The sequence below is a fragment of the Charadrius vociferus genome, unplaced genomic scaffold (assembly GCF_000708025.1).
Source record: "Charadrius vociferus isolate BGI_N301 unplaced genomic scaffold, ASM70802v2 scaffold390, whole genome shotgun sequence".
Lineage (NCBI taxonomy): Eukaryota > Metazoa > Chordata > Aves > Charadriiformes > Charadriidae > Charadrius > Charadrius vociferus.
The window spans coordinates 1,277,743-1,293,841 of NW_009646433.1; the positions used below are offsets into that span (position 1 = coordinate 1,277,743).

Here is a 16,099-nt window from a genome sequence, read left to right on the forward strand (position 1 = left end):
GCTCTTCCATTTTGGCCTCAACTTTGCAGGCCAACAAAGACGACGTGTAGGTCCTACTCAATGTCATCATGCGATCCCTGGACTAAACAAGGAAGACCCGAGTGAGCAGTGTCACGAATGACACATCTCTTCGTTGCTTGAGAGAACAGCAGGCTCAGCTTGGATGAAATCGGGTTACCAGCAAATAACGGATCTGGTAGGACAAGCAATAGGAATTTCATTGCTTGGCAAAGAAAAGCGTTTCAGAAAGTCGGAAACTATGAAGTTGCCCCCTCTGGTCAAAGGTTCAACTCGGCCACTGGCTGCAATTCAGCCCATGGGTAGCAATGCTGCTGGCTCACCAGTGACCCTGAGCTTGCATTTGGAGACATCCCCGAACGGTATCTCCGTCATCTGAGTAGGCGAGGAACCAGGTCTCATCCTGCCCAGCAATCACCTGGCTTCACATCTTATCTTCACATCTCAAATGGAGTGTGGCAACCCCTGACACCATCAGAGGTCAGAGAAGTGAGGAAGGTCTAGCTGGCTTAATTCCCTCTCTTTATCCTTGAATTAAGTTTCAAAGGGAGGCGATAACTCATGCCACAAGAGCGACTTTGCTCTTTTTATAGCACTTAATGGTCACCATCCAAAGCCACAAGAATGAGGTCCTCCAGATAAAGCCACCTCACTGGGCTCCCGTTCCCCTGAGCACCTCTCCCATTCTTCCCTTTCTGCTGCTTAGCGACAGCTTCGGCCTCTCGGCCTTCAATACCTCTGCTCATTGACATAAAAGATGACTTTTGGTCTCCAAAGCATTATGTGACCACTATGCACACTGAACCAGCACTGACCAGCTATTCCAGGGCTGACACTGGGAATGGAAAGCTCTGCGATTCCCTAACATCTTCCCCTAACACAAGAAAGAGCCCTTCTAAAGCAAGGAAAAACAAACGCATCAAAGCAAATGGGGACAGGGTGAAGGGAATCTTCAGGTCTATCAATGATTCCAACACACTTTACCATCAACTCAACCCACGTCTCACTGTTTCGAAATCTCCAGGGACCTTATGGATTCTGCTGTTCTCTAATCTAAAGACTCTGCTCAGCTCCATCACAGGGGGTTTGATCCCTCATATTGCCCTATTAACCTGACACCCCACTCTTGAGAGCAATGCCATGTCACCTTCTCTAGGTGCTTCCTTTGGTTTTGAACAACATTTATGCTCAAGAGACCCCAAGAAAGTCAACGGTCCCCCCCGTTCACTGCAGGCAGCTGGAGCAGCGGGGAGAGGAGCTGGACTGCAGTCAGTGGCACTGCAGCTACCAACATAAGAGTGATACTGAAGATTACAGCAACAAACAAAACGAGAGGCCGTGCCGGAGTAAATCCCTCCTCCCGTGCAAATGTGCACATTAAAAAAAAAAAAGCAATTCCAGTGGTTTTTGGTTTTTTTACAGTCCTATAATAACAATAAATTAACCATTCTAGAAACTTTCCTTTAAGGAATGCCACCTCTGTAAAAGTGCACGACAGTTTTATAGCTTTATCTCATAAAACACATTAACTAGTATAAAATAGCAGAAAAGATGAATAAACCATCATCTCAGTCTTGCGGATTACTTAAACCAGGCAAACAAGCCCAGGGCTATTTCGTAGTTTCTTAGGTAGGAGTTGGACTGTAACTTCTGCCTTTTGCTCAAACAGCCCACACAAACAGCAGTGTGCCTATGCCATGATATCTATTCCACTTTGGGGAACCAAAATCAGAAAATATCACAAGCAGCTTCATTTTATTTGGATGTAAATCGGTGCCTGACTTCCAAAAGCTGTCAGAGGTATACCCTGGCGCTTGGTTTTCAGAAGGTTTTTACTTACTTGTATTTTAAGAGCAGCCACTGAACAAACCACAGTCCTACAAGGATCATGCCGTTGATTTCACAAATAGAAAAAGCCCATTGCACCCGATCAAAGCGATCAAAAAATGCATCTGGTAGGGGAGGCTGCACCTCCTTGGGAGGCACTCGTTCATGAACGACTGAGATAGTCACTGTGGTAAAGATGAAACAAAAAAGTGCATAAATAAAAGCCAGGAAAGTCTTGCCCCATTCCATGGGATACTGTGAGCGCTCTGGCTCTGGCATGGGGATCTTTATCATCTCCTTCTTATACCCATTTGGCATCCCGTTCAGCTTCATTTTACTGCTAAAGCCATTCTCGCGCGCCGTGTCGCTAACGCTGCTGCGGATGTGCCCGTTGACGTGCCCGTTTTTGTGAGCCTCCATGTGGTGAGCCATTTTTAAAGTTTCAATCATGTGCAATAGCCGCTGTCCGCTGTCGGAAGACACCCGGGAGAGAGGCGTCTTCTTAAAATCCTCCTCCGTGAGGTTGATCAAATCCTGCCCAGTGAAGCTCTTCAACGGCTCACAGTACTCTGGCACAGCATTTTCCGTTAGCCAATTCGTCACCTCCTCGGGTGACCACAGCACCACTTCTTTCATCTCGCCAGGCAGCCGGGGCACAGTCTGACATTGATTTTAAATTGGGCAGCAGTCACTGCGACTCCAGCGCGTCGGAAAGCTCCTCCTTGGCTTCATCTCGTCCGAGCAAGCAGTTTGGCGAGAGGCAAGTCCCTGTCTCTAACCGTCCGATATGAGCATCCAGGCGCTGTGGCAAGCATAGGAAACGGTTCACTTCATATTCGCGTTGGCATTCTTCTTCCTGAGGAGGAGAAAAAGCCAAAACCAGTCATTAAGACGGCATTTACCGATAGTTTGCAATTCATGTTTAAAGATAAAATTACTGCAAAATAATAGCTGGACTCTGGCACGGAAAAGACTAACTGATTTGAGCTCTAGCCTTGTACACACAGCACTGTCCTTTCTGAGCTACTGATTTCTCAAGAGCTTTAAGAGTCTTGTATTATAAACACCGTTTTGGCTGTGGGAAGGACTCCTTCCTGCTCTGTATTTGTTAAATTTTCTATTACTCTGCAGCTCTGGTCCATAGCCGGTACCCAAACTCCTCTTAAAAGTCGTTAAACGTTTGCTCTGTACGTTACTCATGTCACAAACCTCCTCTCCCCCTTACAGCGTGGTATATTAATGCAACGTGTTGCACCCAGTTATGGAATAGGAAGCCTGGCTTTTGTTCTGCAAGGTGAAAATATCTAGTGTACCACAAAAAGCACTTTTCTACAGGTCAGCAACAGCAAAAGAAAAATAAAATTACGTAGATGAGCAAGGTTATACTCTCTGGGGCAAACCACCAGCAGGAAAAACAGGTTCCCCTGAAAATAAACCAAAGCATTTAGGTTTGCAGGACTCTAGCAGATGTTTAGCAGCTCTTCAAGGTAAATTTTACCGTTTCCATGGTATACTGCTACGATGCAAATAAATGTTTGTCATCAGCTAAAAAAAGAACCAGTAGAAAACCAAAACTTTAACTAAAAGAAAAAAAAAAAAGGAACTAGGTAACAAACTTCTACACCCAATTATTTACAAGAATAGCTCAGAAAGCTTTGAAAAACTGATTGCTTCCAATAAAGAAATTACAGAAGTTACAGAGAAGCTGATGTTACTCGCTGGAACCTCTTCCTGCATTCTCCAGACACGAACAACAAAATCCTCAGCACAAGGCGGCGATCATGTGGCAGTGAACGCTACCAGCGAATTCCCAGGTTTGAGATGTTTATTCAACGAACAAACGAAAAAAAAATGGTCTTCCCCAGAGCAAAGAGAGGAAAACAGTGAGACCCCGTCTCCAGCCTGCCCTCCCACAGAGCAAGTCTCTCCTGCAGGAAGCTGTGGCATCGTGAACGCAAAGTGCTTGAAGAAAGTAACAGCACGAGGAAAAACACACTTCATATTTTCAAAAGTCGTGTCATGCCTTTATCAGCTCTAAAGAATATTTTTAGCCTCTTAACAAGCTACCAGATGTTTGTGTTTCATCACAGGGAGCAAAGTTGCCACTGAGAAAAACCAAAATAATCTACGCTACCGGCATGATTTGAGTAGAAGAAGATACAGAGCTATCCTCCGACACAAAACGTGACCGTGCTGCACATAAATATATTTTCTGACCTCAAAACTGAGCAAGAACCACAAGGTGCAGTTTTAAATCCGTTTCTCTGTGGAATGATCCGGGTCTGGTGACTGAGAAGACAAAAAGCTTTGGAGGGAAGACAGGCAGTACTTTGCATACAGCACCTCTCGCTTGATGGGCACGCCAGGGACGCGCACGTATTTAAATCCATGGAGCAACCAGGGATGAAGACGAATATTCCCCCTTGCGAATATCTGGGCTGTTTTAAAACAACAGAAGAGAGGATACAGTTCTATTTTCTTTCTCTCTTTTTTCTTCTTTTTTTTTTTTTTTTCAGTGGGATTATATGTACTGAGGAAGGCTTTTAGCCATGGATCACTTCATTATTCAAGTTGTGTTTAGCAAATCGGTATTTAGTTACACAGCTCTGAACATGGAAAAAAAAGACGGGTTGAATTATGCATGTTAACCCACATTAGAAACTCCTACAAGACTTTAACCAAAGGAGAGCAGCTCAGCTCTCCACCACGTTGGTCTCCGCCGTACTCACTGTCGTCACGTTATCACGGGGCACCTGCAATCCTGGATCTGGCAGCAGCCGCAGCACAAAGCTCCAGCATGAACCCTTCATCCTTACTCCATGCCGGGGACAGCTGGTGTCACCACCAGTTATGGGAAGCTCTTTTGCCTCCGGCTCCCCGTTTGGCCTCCGTCTGCCCATCAAGGGCGATGTCAGCCTTGAGCTACCTCGTTTACCAACGCCTGCGGCTCGACCCGCTCGCTCGCTGCAGGCCAAGGAGATGGGAACACCGTGGCTTTTTTGACGTCCCCAGTATTTCAGTCTCAAGTGATGCATCAGTGATTCACAACTCAAGGAATCGCTGTCTATGCAAAGGAAAACGCAACGCACACTTTCACACTTGTCCTAGAGTCAAAACTCAAGTTGAATCCGTGAGATGCAGCACCAGACACCGCACAACTAATACTAACAGACTTCTCTCGCCGCTGCCGAGGGTAGCGCCTTACAATCTTGATAGAGCCCAAGTTATTTAGTTTTTAATCCCGTTCCAACACCGAGGCTCTTAGCCTGCAGCAGGACCTCATTTTCCCATGCCATTTAAGTCACATCAGTTGCCTTTCCAAGTTTTGCTTTACAAACGCAGCATGGATTTGGGGTTGTCGAAGCGCTCCGTGTACACCACGAGGTGGGGCAATATTAAACCTTTTCAGTTTTTAACGCTGGAGTGACTGCATCGCAGTTTCCCAAACCACTCGGAGAGGAGGAGAGGACCTTTAACCTACATGCTCCCGACATACCAGACTTTCTGTCCAGCCCCTGACAACATACTGCAAGCCTCCTGCATGCTGAAGGATTTGGGATCCCAAAGACACGGGGCAAAGGGCTACACTCATCACTGTTCAGGAGCCTGTAGCCCACCTTCAAATTACATCTCCTTCCTTACCACGCACATACATTTCCCCCTGCCACGGCTAAGCTAGTAGATTTTTAAGATGAGCTCTGCGTAAGACAAGCTTTTAAGATGAGCTTTTTGTGTCTTCATGGAATAGAAAATATAAATAGACCCCCCTAAGAGTCTTTGTTGGCTTTCAAAATGAGAAATCCCATCTCAAGCAGAGGCCCACACTTTCACCCCGTCTCATCCTCTGTGGATGGACAGACAACGATGGCGTGGGGCTCACCAAGGAGCAAGAGGCTACCGAGCAGAAAGCTTCAAGTCCTCGCAGATGAGGTTTCCGGGAGCACGAGCGCAGCACTGGCCAGGCGCAATCCCAGCCCGCTGCTATCGTACCACCAGTGTGTAAATCACTACCGAGCACCTTCTGTAAAAGCAGAGTAACCGATACGCTCGGGAAGAAGGCTTAGAGGAAAGGTAATACTCTGCCAAGGACGCAGGCCATGGAGTCGTTTTCATTGAGAGCTACAACGAGGAAAAACAACTACAATTTCTAATGAACACCCATCATTCAAACCTCTACTTCACAAGCCTGTCTAATGGGGAAAGAATAGGCAGAAAAGCTTCTTTACTAACACCTTTCAGCTTGTCACATTAAAAATACCTCGTTTTCTATCGTGTGTTCACGAAAGCTCGATCGGGTGAGGTTTGCAGAAACGGTATGGGAAACTCATAGCCCTCACTTCCACAAAAAGTCTTCTCCTGGTCCAGAAAAGCCTGAGGACAGAAAGCAGGGATGGGCACCCGCTGCTGCCTGGCCATGTGCACCGGCTTCACTTTGTGCCGCTGCCCCAGCAAGGCACGGGGACAGGCAGGGCGACGGGTGCCCACTCCTGCTCCGGTACGGGTTGTCAGCCTGGGCCAGGCGACCGAAACGCCCCCTCCATCCACAGCAGATCTGCTCCATTACAGAGCCTTTATCCCATAACGAATTATAAATAACAATGCCATTATCGTAGTAATACCAACTGCACTGTGATAATGATGCCGTGTAAAACTGGTGTCTCTAAATACCCACACCACAAGACCGAGCGGGATGAAATAACTCCAGCAAGGGCTCCCAGTCCCCGCCTCCTTGTATTTACATGGCCTTTTTTCCCCTCTTCCCAGCAAACACTAAAGCGCTAACTCAAAACTTTCAGATCCTTTCCCCCTTTCCCGACAAGGAGTATTTCCCACCACCACTTCAATCTGCCCATCTGGGGGTTGTAATACCATGACCACGGCCACCCCAGCTGGTTAAGCAAGTACTTGAGAACGCACCGCATAACCCTGCATTATCAAGACCTGTTCTCTTTTCCATCGTCTGGCAGAGATGCGGTTGGGCGTAAGGACCAAACATGGGAGCATCCACCTCTTTAGTTAAAGGATGAGATAATCAGCAACAGAATTCATCAGCTGGCTACACCTCCACACGTGACTTGCCGGTCAGGGCGCAGAAAACTCTGCCGTTTTCTGTCTCTAGGTCTGCTTGGAGGATAACTGAGAACTCACGTTGGACGTCACTGCTTCAGATTTCATTTCAAAGTCCATGGGCTCACTGCTGAGCGAGCGACGGACGTTCCCCGGTCAGGCAGCACGAGACTTTGTCTGGGATGGTTGCAGGGTCCACGGAGCAGTAACCTCCCTCCACAACCCCAAAGCTGGCTTCCAGGTTAATGCGCCGTTCCCTATTACCTCTAAATTCGCAAGCAGAGAGCATTAACGTCTCGCAGTTAACACTGATTAAGACAAACCCCCATCCACCTAAAACAGAGCAGTCAACACCCCCAAAACCAGTTCATTCATCTCCCATCTCCCTCCTAAAGCACTTTGAAACCCGACCAAAAAAACCCTAAGTCTTCCCAAATCGAATCATGCCTTCCTCATGTTTGTACAGTGCTTTTATTCTCTAGGCGAGGACCTTTGCTGCCAAGGCAACAGTCACTATAGAAATCAGTAAAATAACCAACCGTTTCAGAAATGGCGACCGAGCTCTCCCCAGGAGCCAAGGAGATTTTTCAAACCCTTCCAGAGGTGGTGGGTGTGTTTCAGTTGCAACGCTGAGCATCCTTCTCAAACACCCCAGAAAAGTCAAGATGATAAAAACATTAGTAAAAAACCCAACCAAACAAAAAAGTGTTAAAATGAGCGAGGTCTAAGGGATAAGCACAGTTTGAAGATAAAATAGTGACATTTTCTCGCTTGGAAAAACAAACGCCGAGATGAACACTGATTATGTGCACACAGACATAAGCAGGAGAAAAATCAACTGCTGTAAGGATTGAAATTTTAATGCCGTAGAAACCAACCCACAAGTGAATTCTCCCCAACCCCCCCTGGTGAGCAGAAGTTACGCGGTGACCGAGTACTTCGGATGAAAGCCGGGAGCTCTCATCCTGCATTTTTACAGCACAAAACAAACTGTTCGTAACAGCAGGATCTGAGTCACTGCTACAGTCACCTCCTCTACGGGCATTTTATCATCGCTAACAATAACACTCCGACACCTCAATAACTGGACGTCCTGTACTTGCAAAGCACCTCTACACACCAATTTGCAACGAAAGGGTGATGCCTGCCGCAAATTTTGTGCTGAATATCACTAACGAGCTCTCAAGCAACGTACCAAATTGCTTCCCTCCCTCCAGGATAGCTTTGCCTCCAAACCCGAAATCGCCGCTTGCAAGAGGCTGCACCGCTAGCAAACGAGAGACTGTTGGCATTTTAAACACGACAATAAAGCTGGGTTTGTGCTGTAAATAAGAATATATGCAAATACAAAATAGCCCTAAGTATAAAACCGAGGCACAGATGGGCTCACGAGTTTCACAGAGCTCTGAGATAGGTTTCGAAGGTCGGTCCCAGACGGAAAACATTGTCCCGCGGACACAAAGTCAGAGCAAGTGGAATTACTACTATGAAAGGAGAAGCCGGGATCAATATGTGAAGCAACGCCCACATACCCTGAATAGCTACTTACTCAGCTTCAGAGAGAAAAAAAAAAAAATAGCCTGCATACTACATAAATCCCCGAACAGACCATTAAATTATTCTATATTATTATGTATTATTCTAAATTATTCTATAGGAAGAAGAAGAAGAAAAAATCCACTGTGTATTTCCTATCCTAATTTAACAAAAAAAAAAAAAAAAGAAATGAAAATCCACTCACAGGCAGGGATGTCAGTATAACAGGTCTGAACCCAAGCCCGGAGTTCAGCGGCAAGGATTTCAAAATGAAAGTACTTGCATCAAATCTGAATAACCAAACAGCTCATCTTCAGATGGGAAACGCTGCTAGCGAGTACCTCCACTACAAAAATGCATCATCTATACTGCGTGCGTGTATGCGTATAGGTATATACGCGCACACGTTCCGTGCTGGGTGATGCAGACACCTTTTCCTTCCCAACCTCAACAAGCCTCATCCCTTTGTGTCTTCATAGCCCGACATCTCTTTGCTCAACTTTCTTCCTCCCTATTCTTCTTGCTGGGGCTCGGAAGTAGCTATGGAAACCAGCAAACACTCACCAGAAGGCTTCACCTGACCTCATCACTGGAGCAGTTGCTAAGAAGGGGTTTTGTTTTGACACTACGGAAATCCTGCTTTGAATGATGCAGGGGTGGAAAGGACAGGTCTTGCCTTTGGTTTAAGTTACAAACCGTTATTTCAGACCGAAAAGTCTCGTCAAAGGCAGGAGGGAGAGCCAGGCGCCAGGACCAGAGGCCCAGCTGGCACCCATGGGAACAGCCATGGGCTTTCCGCCCATGGCAGGGATAACCCAAGCACACAGCTCATTTTGTACTGCGTACCACAATCCAAACGTCTCCATCCTAAAGGAATACCTGCAACAGAAGCCAGAGGAATATTGGCTTAATTTTGAATGGCTGCAATAGGAAACCCACCTTCCAACTACCCGCCCCAAATACTTTTAGATCTGTGCAAGACAGATGCAAAGAAAGTTATTTGCAAAGCGCACAAAGTTAATTTGCACTGGGGGGGAGGGAGGGTGGTGGTGAAAAAACCCCACAACTATATTCAACTCCTAAGAATATTAATTACCCTTGAGAGAAAGTGGGTTGGTACTATTTCAGCCCTCCAGCCGCAAAGATGCGTGTGAAAATATTAACGGAGGGCCACAAATTCTTATAGACGGGTAATCATCTTCGACACCAGGATCTTTAATTCTTCAACCGAGACCTCTCCAGCAGGACTCAACCCACCCACCGCATCAGTCGCTTCTTCGCTATATTCAACCAAAAAAAAACCACACCCACCCCAAATCCCCATGGGTGCCACACCACGCGCTGCGTTCAAACCTTGCCCACCTGGTTTCTGGACCAAAGAGCACCCTAAGCGTTTCTGGGCTCTGCGTTCGGGCAGCAGCAAGCTCTGACCGTCGTCTTCACCACAGCTAAACACACGTCTGAGTTACGCCTCAGGATCTGGGTCAGCCAGAGATAGGGCAGAGCTGGAAATAGAGCCCTGTGTCCTCGCGCAACCTCTGAGCTAACTCCGTTACTAAAGAGCACAAAACGAGACTTGCCTCCCTCTGCAAACTATGCAAATCTCCTTATATTTATATGCACACAGCAGAAGACCTCCGAAGGGAAACAGATGACACACTGAAAAAAAGCAGAAAAAGTGGGTTTACCCCCCCCCAAGGCACGGAAATGGGGAAAGGATGAGGTAGAGCAGAAGGATGGAAACAAGAAAATAAGCAGAGACTACACGTTTGTGACACACTCCGTATTTTAACTCTGTTAACCATGTTCAGGGTGGGGGTTTTTTTGGTTTTTAGCTACACTGAATACCTAAAAATCTTTTACTATTAGAAAGTCAGATTTGTGGTGAGCCTCTGGGAATTGAGGTAGCAGCAAGAACTGTAAAAAAAAAAATAAAAAAATAAAAAAAAAATCAAACCAGAAAGGGAAGTTTTGCCTAAGGAAACTGAGGACAGTCTTGTGACTGCCGGTAACGTGGCTCTAAAATGCATACGCCAGCGTATTTTGCCAAACCAGCCACGCAGACTGGGAAAAAGGAAGCCAGATGAAACTACAGTGAAAAACAGAGCCTCACTGAAGGCTTAAATCAATGAATTGCCACCTTTTTTTTTTTTTTTTTAATATTGGTGTTTGTTACTGGAGGTGTATTAGACAGCATCCAGACCACAAGAGTTGCTTCCTCCAAACTGCCTTTCCCCGAGTTATGGCTAAAGCAGAAGAAAACTGAGTTTACACGCTCGGAATCCCAGCCTAGAATAATGTTTCCATATTTCATTAGAAATATAAATATTTTATTTCAAATACACTACTTTTGAAGTCCAGCACATGAGACCCAGATCAAAAAGATTCCAAGCCTCAAGAGTTGAAATATGAATATCTCTATATCTTCATGCAAGCTGCTTTTCTCTGCATTTCAGCTGTTACTATTCATAAACCCAGCCAAAAGGCACACCATCGACATTATTAATTTTCAATGCTATTACCCTTGTAAAACAAACCAATTCCTCGGTTTGTCTTTATCAATTTAGTTTCATCTAACACATACTGATCCCTGGTCTGAAACACAGAAGACCACAAACGTTCAAGATTGTTTCTGGTATAAATAGATGTAATCCAATTTTCGAACACATATTCCTCCTCTTTCCACCAACATCTGTTCAGACTTGTACCATAAATCAAATATTTAGATCTGGAAGACATATATCTGTATGAAAGAAAGGAAGGCTCTTATTGCACATTCGGTCTAGAACAACCAGAAACCCAGGAAAGTCTAGAAAAGGGGAAAGAAAAAAAAAAAAAAGAAAAGCATTTTTGATTGCCAATGAGTACAATCTTAATGACGGGAACTTGTCTTACTAGAGCCAGACCTACTGAAAATTCAGATGAACTGCCCTGGCATCTTCCTTTTGCGGTTAAGGCTACAAGCAAGAAAAACCTCTCTCGCCTCGCTTGCCAAACTTCAGCCACCTTTCCTTACTCTCTTCGCTGCCAGTCGCACGGATGCCAAATCTCGCTGTTCGCAGTGAGTGGAGATCTGCTACTGTCGGCGCCCAGCTTAATAGTAAAAACATGCTCACGTTCATTCAGCAAAATCCAGCACGGCTGGAGAGACGAAGCACCTCTCCTCCCCGGTTCAGCCATGCAGCATCTCCTCCAAAAGCCAGAGTGCCAGAAAGGGATGGCAATTCAGATCAGCTCTATTCTCTGCTCTAAGCATCCCTATTTTTCTTTTGGCCCTTTACGGATAATTTCCTGATTGCTGCTTGGTGTTTCAGGACTGCTGCTGCTGCCACTGAATGCAATACTTGAGGTTGCGACATTTGGAGCTTGTTGCAGCATTGGACTTCAGAAACCCAAAATATTCCTCCCCGAGCACTGTAAAGCAGCTTTATCTCTGTATCAGACTCCAGATCTTAACGCCATCGACTAACCAAACTCAACTACTCCCGATTTATCTCAGGATGTGTATTGATTATCCTGTGACACCAGCAAATCCTACTTAACTCTTGCTTTCAACAACAATTCAGCATCGAACCCAAAGAACAGGTATGCACAAACATCCTCCCCAAAACATTAAGTGTTCCTAACATATTTAATTGCCAGGTATTTTGAGAGCACAAAACAAAACTGACAACACGCTTGCTTCCACACCAACAGTAATGGTGACTGTGTACACTATCAGGTATCCGTCAAACAATTTCCAAGACCACCTGAAAGCAGTATCGCGTGTTTCAAGCCTGCGAAATACTTAACATTTTAAATATTCCTCTCAGCTCAAAGTTATGATCAAGTACATTCATAAAAAAGGAGAGAAAGGAGATAAGAAACATGTATCTTGATATCTAAATGTTCTGGAAATTATGAATATTTCAAGACCCGATGGAAAGCCTCAGAAGTAAGTTCCTACTGCAGACATCCAACTACCCCTAAAGATTTTTTTTCTAGTGACAGACTTGAGGTATAGGAGACGCACGTGTCGCGTTGTCCTAACACCTTTATGGAGATGTCCATCAACCATTCAGCAACTCCAGGGAGTATCTCAGGCAGGGAGGCTCCTGGCCATCTTTTCTTCTGCAGGTAGCGACTCCCCCACCTGGCACAGCAAACACGGAAGACTGCACGACAGCGTAACAGATTCACAGGCTGAACTGGTAGGTTTTGAACACGTTAATTAAATCAGTTCTAAAAGTAACCTGTAATTCCAGCCAAACAAGAGAATCTCAGCTTGAGGTACACGGTAAGTAGGACTGGCTTGCATTCATGTCATGGAAATTAAGCTACATTTAAAAATAGGATTTAATGGAAACAAGATTTCAGCTCACAAACTTCCCCACCCCCCAGAGAACGCTATCATCCACTACCTACCCATAGTCCGTATAACTGCTGCAAAGGGACTCCAAATAGAGCGCAACGCTCAGTCAGCAGTTCGTTCCCCCTTCGCAAACAGAAAGAATTAAAAATACCGAAGTCGGATGCCTCTCGAGATGGTTGTTCGTGCAATACCTCTCCTGCTGCCACGGAAGGGCTGGAGGGATCAGACCCAGCCTGCCCTCATCAGCACGATCACCCAGCTGCTGGCATGAGCGCGCAGCCTCTAGCAAACTTTCCTTATCAGTCTAAACGTTTTCTTTCAGCTAAAAGAAGGCAAACGGAGCTGTACACTACGAACCGTATGATGCACTCCTCAAAACCTGTGTTTCCTTTCATTAAATTGTACACTAGGCGGGAGGAGTTAACGGCTCGTAGCACAGCGCTAGACGTAATGTCATTTCCACGATCCAGCCCAACGTAAGCATCCCCGGACTATGTCACAGTGCGCACGCTGTACTGAGCACGTAACAACCGTAGCTCCCCGCAGTGAACCAGCCACACGCTGCTCGCAGCAAACAAATCAAACTGCTCAGATAATTTTGGTTGGTTTAGAAATTGAAAAGCCGCATGCACCCTTGGAAAAAAGAAAAAAGAAAAAAAAATAAAAATCAGCATTCCTTCCCAGGAAGTAGCCACGTGATTTAACCATTTACTCAATTAAGGGATGCCTGCCACTCCGAAAGGATCACCAAGCTGCTTGCCTGCAAAAACAAGATCGGGCTTCATAGCTGCTGTTACACAAACAGGTGATGTGCAGTAAGGGGGACAAGCCCTGCTCCTTTACAGCAGCCGGAGAAGGGCAGAAACCCAGCGGCACTTTTCTCCTTCCAGCCACGGAAACAAGAACCCAAATAAATCGCAGGGCAGGAGATGAGAGGAGGCAGGATTTAAACCTGCGGTCACGTGGACGCCATAGCTTTCTGCAAGCAGATGGGTGAAGCCCAGATTAGCAAGGTATTAACAAAAGCAAGGGAGGAACGCTGACGAGGTGCAGCTCGAAAATAGCCGAACTCTGACCTGCCTTGCCGAGCTGAGCAGAGCGGAGCTCCCCTCTCCCAGATGGATCGGTGTCGGCTGACTGCTGGGAAAATATGGGAAATGGCAAGAGAAGCGGAACATGGTCGGAAAAAGCTGCCGAGGCTGAAGCTGAGAGATGAATGGTAAAGTAGACAACGCAGGGGCAGCCACGCAGGAGAGCACGCTACTCCTCTACATGAAGCTTCAGCAGCAAGACGCAAAAGGCTCACTGGGAATAAGCCCTTCCCGTGGATAAATACTCAGAAGACACACTCTCTAGAGATGGCCAGTAGGATGCAATATCCCTGCTGGCTACCCGAGTAAGCGCACAAAAGAAGGGAGTAACAGCTTCGCTTACGTCTCTAACGTGCAGGGGTGCACCCCAGCAGCGGAGCGGTTAGGATGTTACGGGACTGCAGAAACTCATCTGAGGAGGAGCCCTTGAGAGCAGGACACCAGTAAAACCCTGTCCAGCCACCTCACGACAGGCTCCGCCATTCTGCAGCACTCCCTCAAGGCCTGGGAAATGTATATATGCCTGCTAAACACAGTAGTAAACAGAATATTTTAAGAGTACAAAACAAATAAGGGCCAACCTGACATAGCTGTTACTTTACCTACACATCCCATGGTCAGACTACAGGACTATCCTTCAACCGTGCGTCTTTTAAATAAGTCCTACGAACATCTCCAAGATCTTCTAAACCTGATAAAATATAGCATTTTAATAAGAGGCCATAAAAAAAAAAAAGATAATCTTCCGTGTAGAAAGATGATGAAAAGTTACCATCAGCCCTCCGGTAATGCCAGTGCTTCTCCTGTAAGCGATACAGAGCTGTTGAAATGACTACTAATGGGAAAAAAAAAAAAGAGTACTATTTTGGAAATTATAAGATCAAGTACTGTAAAACATTCATACCAAAAGATGTTAAACAGACACAGTAATTTGCATCTGGGGTTTGTTGGGGTTTTTTTGGTTTTGGGTTTTTTTTTTTGGTTTGGGTGGTTTTTGTGGGGGTGAGGGTGGGGCTGCATTACCAGAGATTGCACAGAACATAAATACACATGAAATTTGCTTTTAAAAGCAAGTATATTATATGTCCTTGGGCACTCCAAAACCTCTTCATTGGGTCTGAAAATACCTACGTTCACAAATATTTCATGGGGGAGAGGGGATAAGAGTACCATGGCAAAAATCCTGATGAAATATGCATCTCACCCTGCGTGGCACCACAACAGCACTGGAAAAAAAAAAGTGTCTTATTATAGGTTTTATTCCACGTCATTAGTGAAACAATGTAGGGACTTGATTTAATTCTATCCTGAGAAAAAAAAACAAAAAAACAAAAAAAACCACAACTTGTGTTGGTCTGAATTGGTCTTTGGCAGCCAAATTACAAAAGCCTGACCTCCCAGCAACAGCCCAGGAGTAAAACCCGCATCTCCCATCAAGTCCAGGCAAACAGCAGACGTTACCAGCTGGAACGTGAACCAGTCCGGTCCAGCCAGAGCACGGGGAACGCAGCCTGCCTCATCCCAGCTGAAACGCAAGAACATGCCACACACACGGCACTGCGTGAATTAAGGTTTAAGGGGAAAAATGCTGATCTTGGACCAGAAAAACCAGCGGCTATAAGTGAGTATAAGGATATCACGTTCCCGTCTGTTACGGGGATTTCTTGCCCTCCCCGGAGGGCACAACGTGATCTGCAGGAGACAGGTTGTCAACAGAAGAGCTAAAGGCTCTCACTTTCTGGAGGAGTTAATGAGAAAGGATCAATACTTAGAAAGATCCTGAGAAAGAGCGGTAGAGCCCCCGGGGAGGGGAACACCACACACAGCGTCAGCCCAAAAAAAAAAAAAAAAAATCAGGAAACTCTCATTTCCTCCGTTCACTAAAAGCCATTTTTTTGCCAAGTAACCAATTTCCTTACACTCTTCATTAAATAAAATATGAAGGGCAGGCGGAGACATAAAATATAAATGCATACACTTCCATAAGCAGCAGGCCCTGTTATTGTAGATGCTGCATAAATCATTGAGGACAGCAGGACTTATGTCCCCTAATGGAGGGCACAGACCGCAGGGTGGGTCAGCAAGCGAGGAAGTTTTCTATTAACGAGTGTTGCCTTTATATTCGCCTTCGTAATCACACCGCCTAGAAATGGCAGAAACCGCTTCGGTTCATGTATTATTGAGTCACGCCAAAGGGGTTAAAGGCAGA

The 16,099-nt window shown here is 45.8% G+C and overlaps 1 protein-coding gene across 1 annotated transcript in view; it reads right to left on the bottom strand.

Moving 5' to 3' along the window:
* SGMS1 (sphingomyelin synthase 1) overlaps window positions 1-2,699 on the bottom strand; it is an 11,444-nt gene extending 8,745 nt beyond the window's left edge. Inside the window, exon 1 of the mRNA XM_009881513.1 lies at window positions 1,859-2,699. Within this exon, the coding sequence (XP_009879815.1) occupies window positions 1,859-2,481 (623 nt within the window). The 5' untranslated portion in view covers window positions 2,482-2,699. The remainder of the gene's footprint in view (window positions 1-1,858) is intronic.
* Window positions 2,700-16,099: the final 13,400 nt, after the last annotated feature.